Here is a 21127-nt window from a genome sequence, read left to right on the forward strand (position 1 = left end):
CATCATCTTATAAAACCTCGTGAGGCCTTTTCGAACACTCATGGACGCCATAGTCCCCATCACACTGACCTGATTGTGTCCATGTCAGCGTGTAACACGACACGGTCCTGTGTTGTTCTCTGTGAGGGAGCCGATCACTCAGCCTGACAGTCTGACAGTGCTGATGCCTGCCTGCTGCACCATGAGGGCTAAAGCCTCAGACATGCACAGCAAGGACTGTGTCAAAGTGGCCGTCAGAGTCCGACCATTCAACAAGGTCAGTGAATCAAGATCATCCATTTCATTTGGTTTTTTTACTCCAGCTCTCTGTTATCTATTTGTTTGATGTTCTTCTATTATAATGTACTATATTCAATTTGCTGCTATATACTTTATATTCATGGACTGAGTCAAACCGTTTCAAATGTAAAATGATGGCAGAGAATGCTTTGACTTGACGAAACCTGTAACACTTAAAGGTGCACTGTGTAGTTTTTGAAAAGAAATTCAAATTCACATTTACAATATTAATACATTAATAATACAAACTGAAATATTTATTGTATATACAATATTTTTATAACTGAAAAAACAAGATGTCCTGAGAGGGGAATAAGGTCCCCGTACGTTGTGTAAAGCTTGGTGGCTATTTAGACTGCTCCTGCAATGGTTCCTGTGTTTTCCTTGAGGACAGTTTGTCTATTTGGTTTATTACGCTTATTTAGTCGTGAAAATCAACAAGTGATTTTTCTCTTCGGATTAAAATTTCTTCCCCAAAACGACTAAATAAACTGAATAAAAAAACTGTCCTCAAATGACTTAACAATTTCATACTCTTTTACTGAACCATTTGAAGTAGCCACCTTCCTAGCATCAGGCAGCATTCTGGGGACCTTGTTACCATCTGAGGACATCTTGTTTATTCAGTTATGGAAATACTATTAACTTATTAATATTGTAAATGTTATTCCTCTGAATTTTAATCTCTTTTCCTTAAATCTAGTTCATATTCTATTAACACTCAGTCTACAGAGTTGAACAGGGCAGGATGGATCTCTACCAGTTTATTCACAGATGTGTGATCAAACAAACACAGGATGATTGACCTTATACACATTTTTAAGTCTTTTCTGCAGTGGCAGGATGTAACTAAGTAAATTTACTTTGGAGGTTCTTGTACTTGTAGAGTATTTCCATTTTATGCTACTTAATACTTCTATCTCAGTGTCTGAGAAGCAAATATTGTATTTTTTACCCCACTACATTTGACATTATTTACTAGTTACTCTACAGATTTGGATCATTAATTCAAAATAACTAATAAATGATGATGTATTATAAACTACCCACCAGTATAAAACATAAAATTAGTAAAAGTCTCACCTCTGTTTTCACTAAATTAGACTCTTAGTTGTTTATTGTACACTATTGTTGAAAGATCCTGTCAATCTCTCTGTGCTTCTTAAGAGGAATTAAACAGTCTGACTTTCACTTCCTCTCATTTTACTTTAATGAATGCGATTATGAAAACTTCAGTCCTCCTGTAGCCTTTTCTCTTTTTTTCCTCTTCTCATCCTCGTTATCTCCGTCCTCGATCCAGCGAGAGAGGGATGCAGGCAGCCGCTGTATTGTCTCCATGGTGTCGAGCTCCATCACCATCCAGGACCCACGAGACTCCCAGAACCGCCGCTCATTCTGCTTCGACTACGCCTACTGGTCCCACAACGGCTTTACACAAGACCGCTGCGGCCTTTTCGTGCCTGAAGAGCTCGGGGGACGATACGCTGACCAGGTCAAAGGCCAAAGATTTCATTAGGTCCAACAGAACATTGTGAACCCTATGTGTTACATGCAGAATTCATAGGAGGAGATCAATCTAGACAGACATGAGGGCAGTACTGAGTTACAAAGCTCACAACCTATCATCTCTCCACAGGACAGTGTGTTCCAGGACCTGGGAGAGGGAATACTGGAGAATGCTCTGCAGGTATTAATCATCATATTCATCTGGAGTTTCATCCTCATTATATCACAAAGATCAGTGTCCTTGCAGTCAAGGAGTTCAATTTTAAGGTTGTAGGTGAATGTCCTGACCTGATGTCTGCAGGGCTACAATGCCACACTGTTGGCCTACGGGCAGACCGGCTCAGGGAAGAGTTACTCGATGGTGGGATACGGGCCCAACAAAGGCCTGGTTCCTAAACTCTGTGAGCGACTGTTTCAGGCCATCAGAGAACACCAGGAGACCAGACAGTGTCAGGTGAAGAGTGTGGCGGCATTATCCAGTCGCATGAATAGGTGTGAAACCTCTGAATGTCTTTGTTCTTCATGTCTACACAGGTCTTTTTCAGTATGTTGGAAATCTACAATGAGCAGGTAACAGAAGAGAAAAGCAGCTACTGTCTTTTTTTCTATTCGGTTGTTCTTTTTCTGTTTCACCTTCTTCTACTCCGCCTCTCTCCTCTCTGTCCAGGTGGTTGACCTGCTGTCTCGGGGGTCTCGTACTCCGGGGGGGCTCAGAGTCAGAGAGGAGCAGCAGAGAGGCTTCTATGTGGAGGGCCTCCGAACAGTCCCGTGTGAAAACGCACCACAGGTAAAGAGACGGAGGAGATGGAGAGTATGTACAGAGAGAAACGTCTCTACATGCTGCTACAAACTCTGTGAGACAGTGACGGAGTCTCCACTGGTATAAGATTAATTTGCTTTACCTAAAATTACCAAAAAACTGTGAATTAAGCTTAAGAAATGTACTGGTGAAGGCCTGAGTGTTTTTTATTAATCATGGAATTATTATATAAGAGAAAAATAATGCATTTTCAATTTTTCAATGTTTTTTTTCCATCAGTGAAAACAGTGTTGGCTGGATCATTTTTATATAAATATTCATTTATTTAATTAAATTGTTTGTGCAAGGAGGATAAATTGAAACTCACCTGGAAGAAAACATAAATGCTTTTAGTCCTACAGTATGTAGAACATGGGGTGGTCATGCACTTCAGCCTCCTGTGGCCAAAATGAGTATAGCACAAATGAAGAAAAACATCTTTTACCTGCCAAAAATTTCCCAAATGAAAACAAAATTGTCTTACCAGTTTTTTTTTTCATTTTTCACCTGCCAAACTTTTTTTTTTCAAAGTAGAAAAATTTAAAATTGAACAACAGAATACTTTTTTCTGACCTCTCAGCTCTTCTGTATAAGAGCTATTACGAAAAGAAATAATAGCTACAAGGGATTTTTAGATATATTTCAGATATCCCTCTGCATCCTGTGTACGTGTTTCTGTGTTGCGTTTGGAGGAATCATGTTAAAGTGTGAATCTTTAAATGCAGGTGGAGCAGCTGATGGAACAGGGAACAAGGACTCGAACCACCGCTGCCACTCACATGAACGCCAACAGCAGTCGCTCCCACATGCTCATCATCCTCCAGCTAAAACAGGTGAAATCACTGCAGATAATATTCACACAGGTTTTCTCTGTCAGGATACCATCCTCAGGTCCCTTCAAGCATTTGTTGTTGACATTACTGTGACTTCCTGTCAGATCTTTTCCAAAGAGAGCATCACAAAGCAGTCCAACATTAACCTGGTGGACCTGGCCGGCAGTGAGCGTCAGAGGTCGTCGGGGTCGGAGGCTGACAGACTCAAAGAGGGCACAGCCATCAACCTGAGCCTCACCACCCTCGGCAATGTTATCAGGTATGTGCCTGGTGTTCACTTTTCATTCAGTTTGGTTTATAAGTATTGTTCACACCACTCTCCTCTTCTTAAGCGCCCTCGCTGATGTGGCGGTGGGGAAGAAGGTTGTCCATATACCCTACAGAGACTCAGTCCTCACCAAGCTGCTGCAGTCTGCACTGGGAGGCAACAGTCGCACTGTTATGGTAACAGACAATAGTGCTTACAGGCGCTGATGTTGCATTGTGTTCACACACTGTAAATACACAGATCATGATGTTGTTTCTTTTTTTTTGACATTGACATTTTAAAGATTGCCACGCTGAGCCCTGCTGATATCTGCTATGAGGAGTCTCTCTCAACCCTGCGCTATGCTGAGAGGTACAACAAACCATTTATTGTCAGGTGGACAACATAAGAAAAAAACACTCAAACTCTAAGCCAATAGCTCATTGTCATTTTTGTGCCTCCTTCTCTTTCCCCTGTCTTTTCTATCTCCTTGGCTTGTCACTCATGTTCTCCACTCATCCACACCTCCCACTCACTGTGTCCCTACTTGCCTCACCTCTTTAGGGCAAAGCGTATCCAGAACCGAGCAGTGGTGAACGAGAGCCCCACTGAGCGTCTGGTCAAAGAGCTGAAGGCCGAGAACGCCAGACTGCTGCAGCGACTGAGCCGGCTGGGTCAGGAGGGACGCAGAGCCAACGATGAGACCAGTAAGACTCACTTTTAGTGTAGAGGAGAGTTCAGCAGGTGGAGGTAGGATATGTCAGTGTGTGTGTGTGTGTGTGTGTGTGTGTGTGTGTGTGTTCAGAGGAGCTTCGGCAGCTGCTGACCCACAATGAGCTCCAGATTAGAGCCATTCAGACTCTGTGGGAACAACACCTGCAGGAGGCGCTGAAGGACTGGGAGCAACAGTACGCCAACATCACACAGGTACACACACACACACACACACACACACGGACATAATGGTGACGGTTTAGTGTATAAATGCATCCTGGTGACTTCTCTGTGTGTCTTGCTGTCAGGAGAGGAGGATGATGCAGATGCATCCCTACATCCTGAACATCAACGAGGACGCTCAGCTGTCCGGCGTGGTCAAGCTTTTCATTCAGGAGGGTGCGTCTGTCTGAATCTCTTGCTTTATAATGACATGAATGTCTCACTCTCTAGTTCAGTTCAGCTTTTAGAGGGAGCTAGATGTTAAATGTGATTTATTGCGTTCATTAACACTGTCCTGTGTTCCAGGTGAATGGGACATTGGCCTGTGTGACTCTTCCACAAGATCCATCTCTATCAAGGGCTTAGGGTGAGTTTTCAGTGGATGTGGTGTCACTGATTGGCTGTCCCTTTCACCCAGTGCATGCTGGGGTGGACTGCAGGCCCTGTGAACCTTTTAGAAAATAAAAGCATGTGAAGAAAATGATATGAATATGAGTGTCTGGAAGAAATGCCTTGTCTTTCTCTGTGTCTTTGCTTTTACACACACACATTTATGTTTGTGTGTTTTGTGTGTCAGGATCCAGGAGCGTCACGCTGTCTTCAGGAACGAACAGCGGCGGGTAACACTGACCCCGCTGGAAGGGTCAAAGGTCATTGTCAATGGCAATGCTGTCTCCCAGACGACTGAGCTGCAGCACCTGGTGGGTCTCAACACACAAACGTTATGACTGTGCGTTATAGTCCACACACAAACACAAAGCAATTTTTCTCGCTCTGTTTTGTCTCCGTGTAGGACCGTCTCATTCTCGGTTCAAACTGTACCTACCTGTTTATTGGTTATCCCTCTGAGAGGGGCGGGGACGACTGGAGCCGTTACGACTACGACTACTTCCAGTCTGAGCTGGCTGCTGCTGAGGGCATCCACCTGGGTGAGCAGGAGAGGACTGATTGAGTAGAGGAGGTATATTGGGAAAAAAAAACATTGATGTATGTGTCTGTGTAGGTGAGTCCAGTGCTGGGTCCAGTCAGACTGACCCCAGCCTGCTGGCCGTCTTCTACGACTACACCAAGCTGATGCCCATGATGGCCGAGGCCAACCAGATGAGCCAGGAGCTGAACAAGGTGACACTCGTTCCTCAAATAACACATAAATATTTGTTTTCATGGTATCATGTGGTCATGGTTATGTATTAACATCTGCTCTTTGTTGTCTGCCATGTTTGCAGGGGGTAGAGTTTAAGTTGGAGATCAAGAATCTGGCGCTGTCAGATTCAAAAGGTCACGATCTGAAGAAGGAGCTTGTTGTCAGAGTCACTGCTAAGGGAAGAAAACAGGTAGATCTGTCTTTCTGTCTGTCTTCCATGTAAAGTCGCTCATATGCTTCTGTACAATTCCAGTTCAGGTCTGAATTTTTGTCTCTTTGTTCAAACTCCATCCTCAGGTTTGGATTTGGTCCAAGACCAAGTTTGTGAACCGTAAATTCCTGATGGAAGACGTCTACCAGCAGCATCAGGTTGAGAAGAGCGGAGACAATGTAAGCCAGTGAAAAGAACATTACATTTATTTAGCTTTTGGCACTTTTATCCAAATCAACTTATTATGAGTGCATCCAACCATGTGGATACAAACCCAAAACTGCAGGAATAATGCAAGAACATAAACTACATATAAAGTAAGTTAAAGGAGCAGAAGAAGAGACTCACAACTCTATATAGAGCGTTATCTACCAATGCTTTTATGTTGAAATCCTTTTCCACGTGGGAGGGCATGCTGCTTGATTGAAGCTGAGCCTGACTAAGAAAATCAGCACAGCCAACACCAGCCGGCTCTGCCACTGATAAGTTTACACTTCAGAGCAATAACTCTATTTTTCAGATTTGACCTGTCTCTGGTTCTTGTTGTCAGAGAGTAGAGGGGCTGTCTGCAGCTGCCTTACCCAGAGACAAAGACCCGTTCTGGGATCCTCTGGAGCCTCTGCTCCTGGGCACCGCTCACCTCTGGCTTCAGTCTTTGGCCTTCCGCATCCCTCTAGAAGAGCAGCTTGAGGTAAAAACAGATATATACTGCACACACACACACACACGCAGAATGATATTTGGTCGACATCCTCTCTCTTTGTAGGTGCTGGGGTCAGAGGGCACAGAGGAAGCCATTCTACAAGCACAGCTGGTCCCCTGCACCTCCACAGGACTGTATGACACACACATACAAACTGTGAATAACTCTAATGAACCCCGCACATTAGTAAATAATAATTCTCATCTTCCAGCCCTCTGGGGGAGGACGACATTCTGATCGACCCTTCTGAGTTGCTGGGTCGACGACTGGACTTCCAGCTGGTCCTGGAACAGTGCTGTGGCCTCCGCTGGATCAGAGAGGCCCGAAACAGAGGGGTCCAGATTGGGTGAGGCATATGAGGCTACATGTAGAGGTATGGAAGGTACTGAAGAAAGGTTTCTGGGTCATAGCAAAGACTTTAAATGTGACATGGCTCTGTTGTGCTCTGTATTTTCTGTAAAAACGAAACGTCATTAAAGACAGGGAGTTTTACTGTTCTCTGGATTCATACAGCAAGAAGTGAGATACTGTTCTTTGTTCTCCGTCGTTCTTACATCCCATTCTCTGATTCTGTCAGTTTCAGGTTGTTTGACAGCAGCCAGCCTCTGTACACTCCAGCTGTGTGGCACAATGTCAATCCTCTGTTGGATCACAGAGTTCACTTTGCCTCCCTCCACACCTCCCAACGTCTGCTCGACTACCTGCAGAGCAGCGCTGTTGTGCTGGAGCTCTGGGGGCTGCAAGGTGAGGGTGAAGAGATAGAGGGATGATTGTCATTTTTACTGTACTTTTGGCTTAAAGCAAAGATATGATTATAATCATTCCATGTTATAACTATAGTTGAGTCATTATTATAGATGTACAACATACAAAATTAAAAGTAAGAGGTATAATTAAAGCTGCTGATAGGTGTTGGTTTTCTGTTTCAGAGGGTTGTACAGACCTGACATCATCTCTGGAGGGAGTGAGGATGACTACAGATGGAGTCTTCATCATGGAGGAGGCAGGCCCAACAGACACTGCAGTGAGTTTCATGTCTGTTGAAACTCACTGCTTTGTGGCAACTTTTGTGAACAGCAGGGTGTCATTTCTTTCGTGTGTGTGTGTGTGTGTGTGTGTGTGTGTGTGTGTGTGTGTTGCAGCCCGTAGACTCTGCAGAGCTCAGCTGTTCAGTAAGAGCTCTTCAACAGGACCTGGAGGAACTGAAGAGCGTCAATGCTTCACTGAGAAAAGAAAATCACAGTCTGAGAGAACAACTCAACACAGCCAGGAACGGTAACGGAAAAACATAACACACAAACCGAGATCAGGATCAATATATTATTATTTAAGACTGCATTTTACATAAAGGCAGGATTTGGCGCAATATTCCCATTCGTAAAATACTGAAAAGATTTAAGACTTCACTGATAAATGTCTTCTTTCTGTGTTAGGTGGGGAGAGTGTGCGCGGTCGGTCGGTGCGTCCCAGCTGCGATGCAGAGTTTGCGCGCTCTCTGAAGGTTTTCTACCACAGCATGACCTCGGTCAGGGGTCAGCTGCAGCGCCTGCGCAGACACAGGCCCAGCGTGAGTATCCATGTCTGTCCGCAGCATTAGTATTAGTGAGCATTACTACAATACGGTCTTGTGATCGTAGTCCACCAACAATGGATCTATAGAGAACAATACAGAATCGGGGAACACACATACATTAACTGGCAGAAGAAAGGTTTTAAGAAGATTACAGTGAAGTTTTTTTTATAATTTAAGGTTTTCCTTCAGGCTTGGTATGTCTGGAATGCGAGTCTGAATTTAATTAACGTTCAGACATTTCAGGGACAAATTTACAAATGGTAATTTCACGAGGAATCATTGGATTTTTTTTTTATATAGTTTGACATAATCCTATTATTTGTAATGACTGTAAGTTATTTCTAAGCTGGTTTTCACTACAGCAAAATCAGCAGTAAAACAAATATATGCAAGCAGGACAGGAAAGGGATCTTCAGGTCATGGATTTTACAATCAGGGCTGCAGTGCCACACCTGCTGCTTTTGTAATGATTTTTTTAACTATCTGGAAAACCAGAGTAAACGGTACTTGTGCAATTAAGTGCTGCTGTTGTTTCCAGGAGGACTCGGACCTGCTCGGGCTGAGACTCTTTGTGGACGAGCAGAGTCGTCTGCTGAGGGACTTCTCGGAGAAGCTGGAACAGAGCGTCTCCACACTCAAACAAGACGTGGCCGCCATCGTCCGCCGGAAACGAGAACGGTCGGGAATCTGGTCTTGACTGAGTAACTGTTTTCTGATTTTCACAAAGTGTAAAGAGGGTGAAAGTATCAGGTCTTTCTTTATTTTACAAACACTGATGAAGATTTTTCTAATGTTAAGTGTGTGTTGGGTGAAGAAAATCTATTGTGTTAATTCAAAAACCACAACTTTATGCCACTGGTGAAACCTGCTGAGGACATTAACTCACTGAACAGAATTTTTACATGTTGTTATTATTTGTTTGTTTATTTGTAAGTTTCACTGAAAGCATAACAGATACTTTAAACTTATGTTTTATGTTGATGACTAAGATCAGTTACATTATGGGATGAAGGTACATTACAGTTACAAATAAATAATTTACTGACGGGGCAGCAATTCCTTTATTCTGTAAACAGTAGGCGGGGCTTAAACTACTGTTGACAGTTTACAGTGTTTTTTATCACAAGAGTAAGAGAACTATTTATAGAAAAAGTTTTTTTTCATAACTTTAAATGCATAAACTTCCGTCAGTTGCCCAATGGAGATTTTCCGTCATCACTAACACATTTAATGTAAAAGTACATTATCTGAACCGGATACTCATTTCAGCCGAGTACTTGCTCACCCCTCGTAAATGGGTGTTATAATCCGATGCTCGAACCACGACATAATGACCCGTTATGGTAGAAATTGAGTCAACAAGAATAAATACGTTCGTCCAATGTTAACAGAATAACAAAATCACTGAAGTCTATAAAAAGTTTATTAGACTGCATGTAAGAGAAGTCATTACAGTCCCAAACTGCAAATAAATTAAAAGGCAAATACAACTCAAGTTTCAGAATTCACAATATTATTATGCTTTTGAGAATGTGTCATGTTTTCAAGCTACTGCAGTTCACTCTGAAGCTGAATCACAGTGACACATCGGAAACATCTTCCTCATGTCTCACTGTTGGGTTACTGATATCGATGGTCACAGACTGAGGTGAATGAACAAAAATGAGATATTCAATAGCTGAAAGTTAGAGATCAGTGATCGTATAAACACATCTCTTGTTGTAATGTCAAATTCAGAGGTAAAAGCACAATGGTTAATGTTTGTAAGCAGTCACGATGTACAGAGTACAGACAGTTGCTGTAGGTCCAAAAAAAGATCAGCGTGGGCACATTTACAGGAGGAGAGGCAGAAGGCAGATGTGAGGCAGATTAGTCATCAGCTAGGACGATAGGAAAATCTATGTACAGAAGATATGCAGGCAGACAAGCTGACAGGAGGGAGTTGGTCATGAGAAATTCAGAATAATCAGACAGACGGGAGGAGAGAGGCAGCAGTGAAAGGCTAGAGAGTCAGCTAGGTACAACTGAAGAGGTAGACTGGGTAAACACAACGCCAACTGCGGAAGGGACGGACAGCTAGCTACAGATATCAGACTGATGTACTGTGTGTGAGAAGGCCAAGTCAATTAAAGTTTGTTTGTTTTGGGCCCAATTTTTGTTCAGATTCTCCAGGAATAAGCACCTCTATTTTTACTGTACTGTTTTTTCATGTTGAGTCTATGACTATATTTTCCACTTTACAAAAAGCACCCGATAATGTGTGTGCGCAGGTACAGAGAAGGCTGAGGGTACAGGTGAGGTAGGTTAATTGGGTCTTCGGGGATTGGTGACAAAACACAAACTATAGAAAAACATTTACAATACACACTTCCTGTAACATTTACTGAAGCAGAGACACTACAGGGGTGAATAGGGTCAAAAACAATAAGATATTCCCATTAAACTCCTCAAGTTCATGGCTTAAATTAAGACGATCATTTTTTGTATTAAAAGTTTTCAGATATTTTATGTTCAAATATGCAAATGATGGTATATAATTAAATGTGTGCTAATTTGCAAACATCTCCAGAAAAGGAATAAAAAATAAACAGCTAAATGTGTATTTTGGACATTTTCTATCCAGTCGTCTGATATAAGAATTTTGAAATGAAATTGATGACTTCACCGGCAGTGTCTCCCCTTAAACATAAAATAACGTCAGAGAAAAAATGTAGCAATACGCAATTAGTGAACATTTCATTTTCTACAGTTTCACTGCCAATTCTTTGCACCTTTTTGGGTAAGTCAGAGTGCTATATATGAACAACACAACAAACAAACATGAGCAGAGCATGTACAGTAGCAGTTTACAGTAGGTACATATCTATATAAGTACAGTGGTGACAATTACATTAGAAAAAAAGACTTCCTCTCAAAAACAACCACCATTCGGCTTGTTTCAGAACAGAAGCACTGTTATCATTTTTTTCTTTTAAATTGCACTCCAGTCTATGCAGCCATGAGGCTTGACTGCAGTAATGGGCTTGTACCTGAATCTGGGTTACAGTACTCTGGTTATTAGTCTGTTTATTTTTGGGATTCTCTGACGTAGACTGGTTGACTGATACCGAACCGAATATGTTATTGTCCTAGTAAACCGTCATTTTGTTTGTTTCCAAAGCTGCCGTTTCTATCTGTCAAGCTAATGCCTCTGTGCAGAGAAGTCAGTGCTAAAATAGTTTTAGGAGGCCAAGCTGGAATAAATGTGAGCGTGTGTCTGAGTGCACACACGTTATTCCAGCTCATTTCACCTTATCATGTACATATTTTATCTGACTCTGAAACAACCCTTTTACATTCTGGGTTACACAAGTTTTCATCTTTAAGCTCCCTCCGTCAGGTTCTCTGTTCACCAGTAGAGGGAGGCATTGAATTTTAAACATATATGACCACATGCGTCTATTTCTCACTCACTCTCATACACACTCACACGATGAAGCTTTCAGCAGCAGACAGACAATTTTCACAGTATAAAAATATTTCACTAAACCACAGAGAGGTCCACGAATTCACATTAGGCCCATATTTGTCGGCCTCTGAAGCCACACAGAGATGAACATCATTCATTAAGAGCAGCAGTCCAGAACAAACAAAGACTGGGAATAATATCTCAGTCAGCAAAAGAGAGGGAGAACCATATAAGATTGTTACGAAAGCAATACTCGGCAGTGTTCACATAATTAATAATATTCATGTGGGTCCCGCAAGATGGTGAGATATCAGGATTTGGAGACAACGCCACGGGCCACGGTGCTCAAAACAAACTGGTGTCCAACCTTCAAACCCAGGATCTAATGAACATACAGACTACACCTGCAGGGTAGAATCGAGATCCAAATGTTCATGTCCATGAAGTGTGATGACTTGGCCTTTACACTTTTTCAGTGTTTCCAATCCAGTGCTCTGAGCACAACCAAAATGATCCCTGAATAATGTCAGCATCACTGATGTCAGCACACATCTGAGGAGGTTTGTTCTGGTTGGCTCAGTCTGTTGAGTCAAGCATTCATCTGCTGTGTCAATTCAAATTAAGTAAACAAGCTTGTCCGGCTAACAGTGAAACTTAACTGGATCTATGAAAGATCGATCAAGTTCACAGGCTGACCTGTGTTAGCCTTTAGCCACACTGCTTACAAATGATCAGCAAGGAACTAACGTCAAAATTCACCACGACAGCACTCACTGATACATTCTCCATCCTAATAGAGGAAAACACTTACACACTGAACAAACAGGTGTGTGTGCTGGAGACAAATCTTCCTTTAAAAGGCATCAACAGCATCCTTACAATAGTTTTCTGTGAGGTTAGTTGCTCCTCTCAGGCGCTGGTGCCTTCATTCTCAGCAGTTTGGCTGTTGCTTGCCGTTGTTCCGTGGGTGACTAGCGTAGGTGGGGCCTCAGATACGTCTCGCTGGCTGCCGTGCCGCGAGTGGCCGTCTATCTGATGGAGGCTGCTGTGAGTGGAGAGCGGGTGGTTGAGACGTGGCATGCTGCCATGGAAACTGCGCTCCTCTGTGCCTCGGTAAACCACAGTGTCACTCCTGAAAGAGGTGGAAGAAAAAATAAAAAAGATGTGAGAGGCAAGACTTGGTTTCTTCTAATTCACAATTTCTGACAGACAGACAGACAAACAGGAAGTCACAGATTTCCTGCTCTACCTGTCATCACGAGTGCGGCGGAGGCTGCCATGGTAGCTGGCCTTGCTGTGGACGCTGCTGGCCTTACTCCTGGTGGAAGCGGGGTGGCCGTGGTGAGTTCTGACTGGTTCGTCGAGGTCGTCCAAAACAGCCAAGTGGGTGGAAGAGGCGTGAGTAGAGGTACCCTACAGGAAGCATTAAACACTGGTTGAACACAGGTTTTCCCTTAAATTTAAAGTTAAACAGTTCAGATAAAAACAAAACACACACATTATGAACTGTTCATATTCTGTAGCTGCTTCTTCCAACACTTCAATAGGGATATTGTATTGTAGCTTAGTTGGGCTAAAATTTGACAGAACCAGTTGTGTTCAGATATGGGCCTGTTCTGGACTTCGTTTCAATTAACCTTCAATCTATGCAGGATTCACATGCCAGGTCTCATGTATTCTTATCTTAAATGGCTCTAAAGCCATTACTGAGCTACTACGAATAGTGCAACAAGAACTACAACTGCTGATACCACTCTTGCGTAACATGTGGCTTTGACAAATAGGATTACGACGATTACTTTTCGAAACTGCTACATCACCGCCATCTTTGCAAGCCTACCTGAGTGGATGTTCCTCTGGACTTCCTAATGATGGGGGTGTTAGGTTCACGCAGCAGAGACTGGGCAAAGTCTGGCTGCTCCTGCAGCACCTGACGGGATTCATTCACCCCACTGCTGCAGAGAGAAAAGGGTGAGGGGGGCAGGGGTGAATGGTTTAAGAATGAGACACAAGGGAAGGTTGAGGGGAAATAGGGAAATTAAGGGGAGGGCAGATGGAAAATAAAATGTAAAATGATCTAATACCATAAAAAGGTTTGCAGTACATGTGGTCTCAAAAATTTGTTTTAACTGTATCCCTGAAAGTGGCCTAATAGCACTCACAAAAAATGACACACGAAGGAAAAAGCAGGGCTAAAAACAAATAAAATGATCCAGCCTCTCTTCTTACTCTTTGCGTCTGCGGCCATGCAGGAAGCTGGCCCATTCGAAACAGGTCTTCTTGCTGCCCACCCAGAAAACAGAGGGGATCCCCACCACCAGCATCATCAGATATTTAATTAGGAACAAAACCATGGCTGGCCGGCTGGTCTTTTCCACCTAAAAAGAGAACAGAAATACTAAATATTAATACCACAATTATCCAATCAAAATAACAGAGGGTTGAAGATACAGACTAGCATTAAAATAAAGAACTCTGGGACAAATATTTTCTCAACAGTAGCACAGTAAAGAAACATAAAATGCTTTGGATGCCACTGAAACGAAAGAGGGGAGGTAATCCCTGAAAACCCCAGCTGCTTCAGCAGCTGAACTGCAGCTGGGATGTACAGCAACTGCTCTCTCCTCAGATGGTCTTCAACTTTCATGCAGGATACAGAATCTCCCACCAGAGGGCAGGAGTTTACAGCAGTTGTGTACGGCATGGGCATAGGAAGTATAGATGGTTTAAAGACACAGAAGTAGAATATTTTACTCATTATATAAATAGACAAATATGGGCATTTTATGTTTTGTTTGTTTTCAGCTTGAGTTTTGATGGACATGGCAGTCAGTGGATGACTAGCATCTCTTGCTTTTGAAAGAACCAGTGCCCATAAGAATAGGCATGTATTAATAAGCTTTGGTCTGTCTCGCCCAAAATGATATTACATCTCTCAGATTTAGGTCCTGACATTCAACAAGAGACCTGGACCTTCATCAAATTACCACCCACGCACACACACAGACTAAATAAAGTCACTTGAAATTGAACAATACCCACAGAATCTCCTATTATCCAAAAACATGCAACTGTACCCTCTTACACACACAAACATTTGCGCGCAAAACTCCCTCGGGTCAAGATCATATGACACATAGCAATATTGAAATTCCAGTGCTACAACAGGTCATAAAGGGGGTCCGTCTTTGTGAGCACTCACACACACACACAGCTACAGACACATGCGTGCACACATACACTAACAAGTAACTCAAGCACTTGCACCTGCCTCCACCCCCTCTCATATAGTCTGTCAGTCACAAATTAGCTGACACTTTCCTGTCATAAAGCCACAGTGACAGCACTCAGCTTTAAAAATCAGAAAAATGGAAACATTAAGTGATGAAAAGTTTTTGTTGTCTTGTGTGGTTGTGTGCATGAGAAGGAAAGCAGTGGAGTATGTCTGTGTCTGTGTCTGCATTGTGCGCATTTAGTTATTAATTTAGCACCAGACTGTATAAAACACCACACTCCCACCACTCTTCATAACCGCTACAAAGACATTATAGAGTACAGGCAGCAGAGCATGACTGAGCAAGCCCTGAGAGACAGACAGAGAGTAGACATAGCAGACTGACTGAAAGAAAGAAAGAAATAAGTGTGTGAGAACCAGCAGAGAGGGCGGAACACAAAGAGACAGAGAAACAGAGTGTAACACAGAGATGGCAGCTTTGTGCGGAGTTGGTCTGAGAGGTGTATTAGCTGAGCTAATGATGCATACTGCGCTCTGCTCCCCCATCCACAAATACTTACTCAGTACTCACTCGACCACACACATGTGAAACTGCCTCTCTCTCTCCGATACTCACTCACGCTTTCAAACAAGCACACACACACAGAGAGCTCACTAAAGGATTACTTCACTTTATTTTATAGTTCTTGGGTTCTAGTAGGTTTGTCCATTATTTCCATTGGTAATATGACCATTGTATTCAAGTTCATTACTGAGATCAGGGACAGAGTAATAATATGGTCCGACAGGAGAAAAACAAGAACGAGTCAGGGGATAATACAAGTTGAAAACAAACCCACAGGTAAGTCAAACTTATTTGATATATAGGAAACTGAGGCAAACAGTAAAATGATAACCCCAACTGTCCAACTACCTGGTTTGAATTCATTCTTAAGTATGTGTGTAGAAGCATCATGTGCCCTCATCGATCCTGGTATGTTTACTACTGTCAGATACGCAAACATACAAGGTGTCCAAGAAACTTAATGAGGAGAGAAAACCACAGTGGGTAACTGAGTACTTCACCCCAGCTAACCTAGGCAGTAGGGAAACACACACACTGTGTGTGAGTGAGATACAGGGAGCGATCAGGAGGAGTTTTCATGCTGCAGAATGAGCTGTAATAGGAATACAGCTAGATATCCTGTCACGAGTATATCTGTGTTTGTTTTCAATGTCCAGCTGAGCTAACAGGCAGATCCTGAGGAGCCACTTGTTTTCAGATAGAAAGTAGAAGAACAGCTTTGATGAGCTACTCAACAGGTGTATTTATCTTGTGATATCTTGGGAATTATCTAAGTTCTAAGTGATCTAAGTATATTGTTACATTAAAACTGATCTTAACTTTGACAGTTTTCATATTTGCTCCATGATAGCAGGTAGTGTATCTACTGGCGTCTCATCTTGGACCTCCGCCAGTGAAGCATTCCTCTGCAAAAACGTCGGCACAAATGAAATACGTCTAGTGAAACATACTTTGTCTTGCAAGCATACATTATACATGCATAGCATTACAAGATCTCTGTCACGCACGCACGCACGCACGCACGCACGCACGCACGCACGCACGCACGCACGCACGCACACATCCTCTCTCTCTACCTTGTATGGGCAGGGGATGTGATAGCGCCTGCAGTTCTCCTCCATCCATGTCGTCTCCCAAATGCTCCGGTAGGTGTGTTCATACAGGTAGCACCCAATCACAGTCAACAAGGGGACCAGGTAGAGCACTGAAAACACTCCCATTCGGATCATGAACTTGACTAGTTTGGTCTGGTTCTCCTTCTCCAGAGGGATCTCCATGCGCACCCGGTTCAAAGCCACAATTCCTACTAACAGGAGAGAGACACCCACCTGTAGAGAGGAAGATGAATGAAAAGCCATTGACAGATGCACAAAATTAAAATGACTGATTATTTTTTGAGTACTGACACAGGCCAACAGACTGTCACCAATACATTTACTAATCCATCCATGTCGCCATAACCCCAGCCAACAATCCGCTCTTCTATCGTTTCATCCACCCACCCATCCATCCATCGACTCATCAACTCTTTCATCCACCCGCCCACTCATTCATCTTCCGACTGTACTCACCGCCACGTTGAGGCAGAGCGGTGCCAGAACAAACCACCTCAGGGCGTCTATGTCATACAGCCCGATGAAACACACTCCAGTGATCCCATCTCCTTCAATTTTGTTCAGGGCCAACAGGGTGACAGTCAGGGCCCCTGGGAGCCCCCAGGCAATGGCGTGGAAGAGGAGGGCTTTCTTCTCAATGGCCTCGCTGCCCCATTTCGGGACGGCCGCCAGGAACCAAGTGATTGTCAGTATGACCCACCACATGCTGCCGGCCATGGTGAAGAAATACAGGACCATGAAGAACAAGGTGCATACCTGAGAGAGAGAGAGGGTGCAGAAAGTTTTAATCAGGCAGGAGGGAAATGTCAGCACATCATGAGAAGCATTGTTTGCCTTGGGGTTGAGAGAATTTACGGTCAATTAAACTCATTTTACTGTGGTTAATAAAACCTACATTTTGAGTTGTCAGATGTTGTTTAGGCATGTTTTTGATTGCTTCTTAAACATCCATCAAACTCATTATGATCAATCATGTGAGAATAACTGGCTAAGTGGGTTCATTCACAGTATCTAAAAAAAAATTTGAGGAGAGTTAATGAGGAAAATAGATTCTCACCTTGTTGTGTGAGCCCTGTGTTATGGTTGAAGCTCTGAATTGGGCAGGGCTGACTGCGTTGCATGCTACCCTGTCTTCCAACAGGAACCCAAGAAAGAAAACCAGTGACACCATGACATAACACACAGCGTAGAAGATTATTGGCCGCTCGGGGTATCGAAACCTGAAAAAAAAAGAGAGGCACAGATGATTTATTTTTCTCCTGTTAAAGGTTTTTTTTCTCAATATGGCAAGTTTTTCCTAAACTTCTAAGGGTCTAAGGACAGAGGATGTCATTCACTGTACAGATTGTAAAGCCCACTGAGGAAATGTGATTGTGAGTTTGGGCTATATAAACAAAATTGATTTGATTTGATGATAACATTACAGTAAATACATTTTGACTTCACTAACTTTAGTTTTACAAGCGATTCTTGTGCGTAATTAAAATTTGTGCTATTATTCGTTTTGGAAGTGAGTTGACAGATTAAGCCATTCAAACCTGGTAACATCAATGAGAAACGTCAGGAAGGTGAAGAGCGTTGCAGACAGACAGACGATGGAGACGACTCCTATGAAGTAGCGCATAAAGGTGAGCTCCTGCTGCTTGAAGAACATTGAGGGGCACGGGGCAGAACAGTCCTTCCTGCCCATGAACGTGTAACCCAGGTCAGGGTCCAGCTTGAGCTCTCTGGGGCACCAGAAACCGTAATCTCTCTGGACAGTCATGGATGATTGCTCAGTGGGGTCAGAGCTTGTCTGCAGGTCCTCTGGACGAGGATAGGGCTCGTCACAATCTGGAAACCTAGGAAAAAAATCACTAAGTCAGATCATGTAGTTTAATATATAACAGATACATAATTCATGGATAGATTTGAATATGAAGAGAGCTGCACTGATAGATCAGAAAAGGATGGGAAGGGAGTTCTATGGAGATTAGGTGACAGCGGAAGAAAAGGGGAACAGCGGTCTAGAGTTAGGTTGGCTTGATGTGAGGCATGAAGAGAAGAAGAGAAGCAGCAGGTACAGCAACAGTGCAGATTTGAGGTATGTGCAAAACACATACTGCAGGCTCAGTCCTAGGTAAACACACAGTACACTGTATATTGATAATAAAAAAACAATAATATTAACCGCTGTATTTTTGCTGACGCGTCAATACTCTGTGACGACACTGTTTCTATTTTCATGCACTTTGTTGATTTAAAATGTAATAAACACACCTGCTACACTCCATGTCATCTGGCCAGGCTACTCCAAATATCTCCATGAGTTTGTGGCACTCATCCTTGGCCCGCTGGCAGAGGGTTCGACACGGCATTGTCACCTGGCCGTACTCTGTGCACACCGGGGTGTACAGGGCGCACAGGAACATCCTCAGGTCAGCGCTGCACACCAGGTTTACCATGGGATGGAACGGCTGCAGAGAAACAGAAACACAAGGACAGAGTTTTTAAATTTAGGTTTGAACTTGCCAGAGCGCTATGACATGAATGGAAAGCATTGGCTGAGTCAATACAGTGTGTCTTAGTCATACAGTGGTCTCAAAACTCTCTTGCAAACACCCACACGTTTCATCCTTCCAATGTTGTATCACAACATCAGTGGGAACCAGCTTGACAAGTCTGTTGTTAAATCTGTCATGCATGTGGGAATGAGACACACACACCGGCTCAGGAAAACGTTAACTGCTATCAGTGGCACATATTGAGAAGGCTCGTATTTAACCTGAAATAGCCATCAAAGAGGATGGAGGGAGTGCCAGAAGGAGGACGAATGTGTTCCAACTCCTCCGCTGCAACTTATACTACTCAGTATTCCATCAATATTTAGAAGCTCATGAAATATGTATAGCTGCCATCATGTTACCAAACATCCCTTTGAAGTAAGGGACAGCAAAGACGGACCTCTGAAGGTTGAACCGCAGCCATGTGTCAATACGCTGAACAAACAAACAGCAGGCCTATCCACACATTCAAGATTATAGATTCAGTTCCATGCAGGGGCAGTCTAAAGGTTAAAGAGTCAGGCATGTGACCTTCATGCTGCTGGTTCAAATCCCCAAAAATGTGAGTGACTGAAGGGATTAAAGGCACCCTTAGAGCTGACCTAAACAACTACTGCTGACATATCGCTGAGTCCAAGTAGGGATTATTCAGGAGCTTCATATAAAAAGAGAATTACCATAGCTTCTTTTCCACCGTACGTTGAACCCGTACTTAGCCCACGGTAACTGTACCTGAACGCCAGATCTGCTTTGCGTTTCTAGTGTGGACAGTACTCTTAAATTTAGGCAGCGGTTTTCACTGACGGGCTTTGGGGTAACCCTTTTTCAGCAGCTGGGAAACAACAGTTGAGTGTGGTCTTAACTCTTGAGAAGAAGGTCTTTGGGAAAAGTTGGGATGACAAGAAGAATCTGGTTTGTCCAGCTGAACAATCAGCATCAGATAAGTGTGCGAGGTAAAAAACAGGACAGCACGAAGCAGTTCTTTTGGTACCACCCACAACATTTAAAAACCCATGTCAAAAAATAACCGTTTTAACTAAACTGATCCGGCCTGGCTTATGTACTGATGAGGATATATGCCAACAGACACAGTCTGAATGGGTTGGTGGGAAACAGCTTCAAACCTATTTAAAAAAGGACTTTGTTTTCAGTTTAGAATATTATAGTGAACTGCTCAGCCTTAAACAAAATGAGCACATTGATGTGCTCATTAATCAGCAACTGCCAGCAACATTAGCCTTTGTGTGTTGTTGCTTACAGTATGTGTGCAAAGTGACCTGTATCTATTCAGCGTTTTAAAAGTTCGTATCATCTGGCTGCACTAGAGGCGAGATTTCAATACAGCTTTTAAAGAGAAATCAGAGCAGAACCATGAGAGCAATGAATGGAGGCTAGAGCAATGAAACAAAACACTTCGCTTGATCGCACACAACACTACTACTACATGTTTATGTGTATGTGTGTGTATAAAAATGTGTACATGTGACACAAAACAGTGCACTTGCATTGATTGCCTGCAACAAAAGCTACAGTATATGCTTATAGATTGTATGAGTGCATTCGTGCAAATATCCACGCATCAGTGAACGTGTGTGTGCGTGTTTTGTGCATGGTTCTGTGTGGAATCGGGCCTGGTGAGTATGTTTTGATCGTTCAGAATTGCTGTGTTCTAGATCTGCACATTGGAGAGATGTTCCACCAGTAAATGGGTGCGGTGGTGCATGAGCTGCGTGACATAGTTTTGAGTACACACACGCACGCACGCACGCACGCACGCACACACACACACACACACACACACACACACTACTCAGCTTCATTCAATAATTCACACATTTTACAACCCATGCTTTTCTTTCGTAGTGTGTGATCACGCAAGGTTGTCCGGAGTAGGGATGGAGAAAGACAGGAACTCCATCAGCTTCCATTAAAACCTAAACCTGATAATTCAATTAGAATCGCAAATGAACTGACTGAGTTATGTGCTAAT

The 21127-nt window shown here is 43.1% G+C and overlaps 2 protein-coding genes across 2 annotated transcripts in view; one reads left to right on the plus strand and one right to left on the minus strand.

Annotated features, from left to right (window-relative positions):
• Window positions 1-81: 81 nt before the first annotated feature.
• Window positions 82-8928, plus strand: kif28 (kinesin family member 28; the record flags this gene model as incomplete). Its single annotated transcript, XM_084377180.1, is given in 28 exon segments — window positions 82-144; window positions 146-256; window positions 1580-1771; window positions 1916-1966; window positions 2087-2239; window positions 2320-2355; window positions 2453-2572; window positions 3310-3417; window positions 3522-3676; window positions 3750-3861; window positions 3969-4036; window positions 4229-4371; window positions 4470-4591; window positions 4687-4777; window positions 4907-4967; window positions 5178-5301; window positions 5394-5529; window positions 5604-5722; window positions 5827-5934; window positions 6042-6134; window positions 6506-6646; window positions 6722-6792; window positions 6870-7004; window positions 7236-7402; window positions 7588-7682; window positions 7801-7933; window positions 8092-8225; window positions 8770-8928. Coding segments are annotated over 28 exon segments (3201 nt in total).
• Window positions 8929-9636: 708 nt separating this feature from the next.
• Window positions 9637-21127, minus strand: part of LOC311256512 (frizzled-3-like) — a 30258-nt gene continuing 18767 nt past the window's right edge. The window contains exons 3-11 of the mRNA XM_084351614.1: window positions 18854-19050; window positions 18133-18435; window positions 17652-17814; window positions 17051-17350; window positions 16556-16807; window positions 13909-14057; window positions 13520-13634; window positions 12929-13092; window positions 9637-12811 (exon numbers count right to left, since the gene is read on the minus strand). Coding sequence (XP_084207740.1) covers window positions 12589-12811; window positions 12929-13092; window positions 13520-13634; window positions 13909-14057; window positions 16556-16807; window positions 17051-17350; window positions 17652-17814; window positions 18133-18435; window positions 18854-19050 — 1866 coding nt within the window. The 3' untranslated portion in view covers window positions 9637-12588. The remainder of the gene's footprint in view (window positions 12812-12928; window positions 13093-13519; window positions 13635-13908; window positions 14058-16555; window positions 16808-17050; window positions 17351-17651; window positions 17815-18132; window positions 18436-18853; window positions 19051-21127) is intronic.

The sequence above is a fragment of the Pagrus pagrus genome, assembly GCF_965226575.1.
Source record: "Pagrus pagrus genome assembly, chromosome: 1".
Taxonomy (NCBI): domain Eukaryota; kingdom Metazoa; phylum Chordata; class Actinopteri; order Spariformes; family Sparidae; genus Pagrus; species Pagrus pagrus.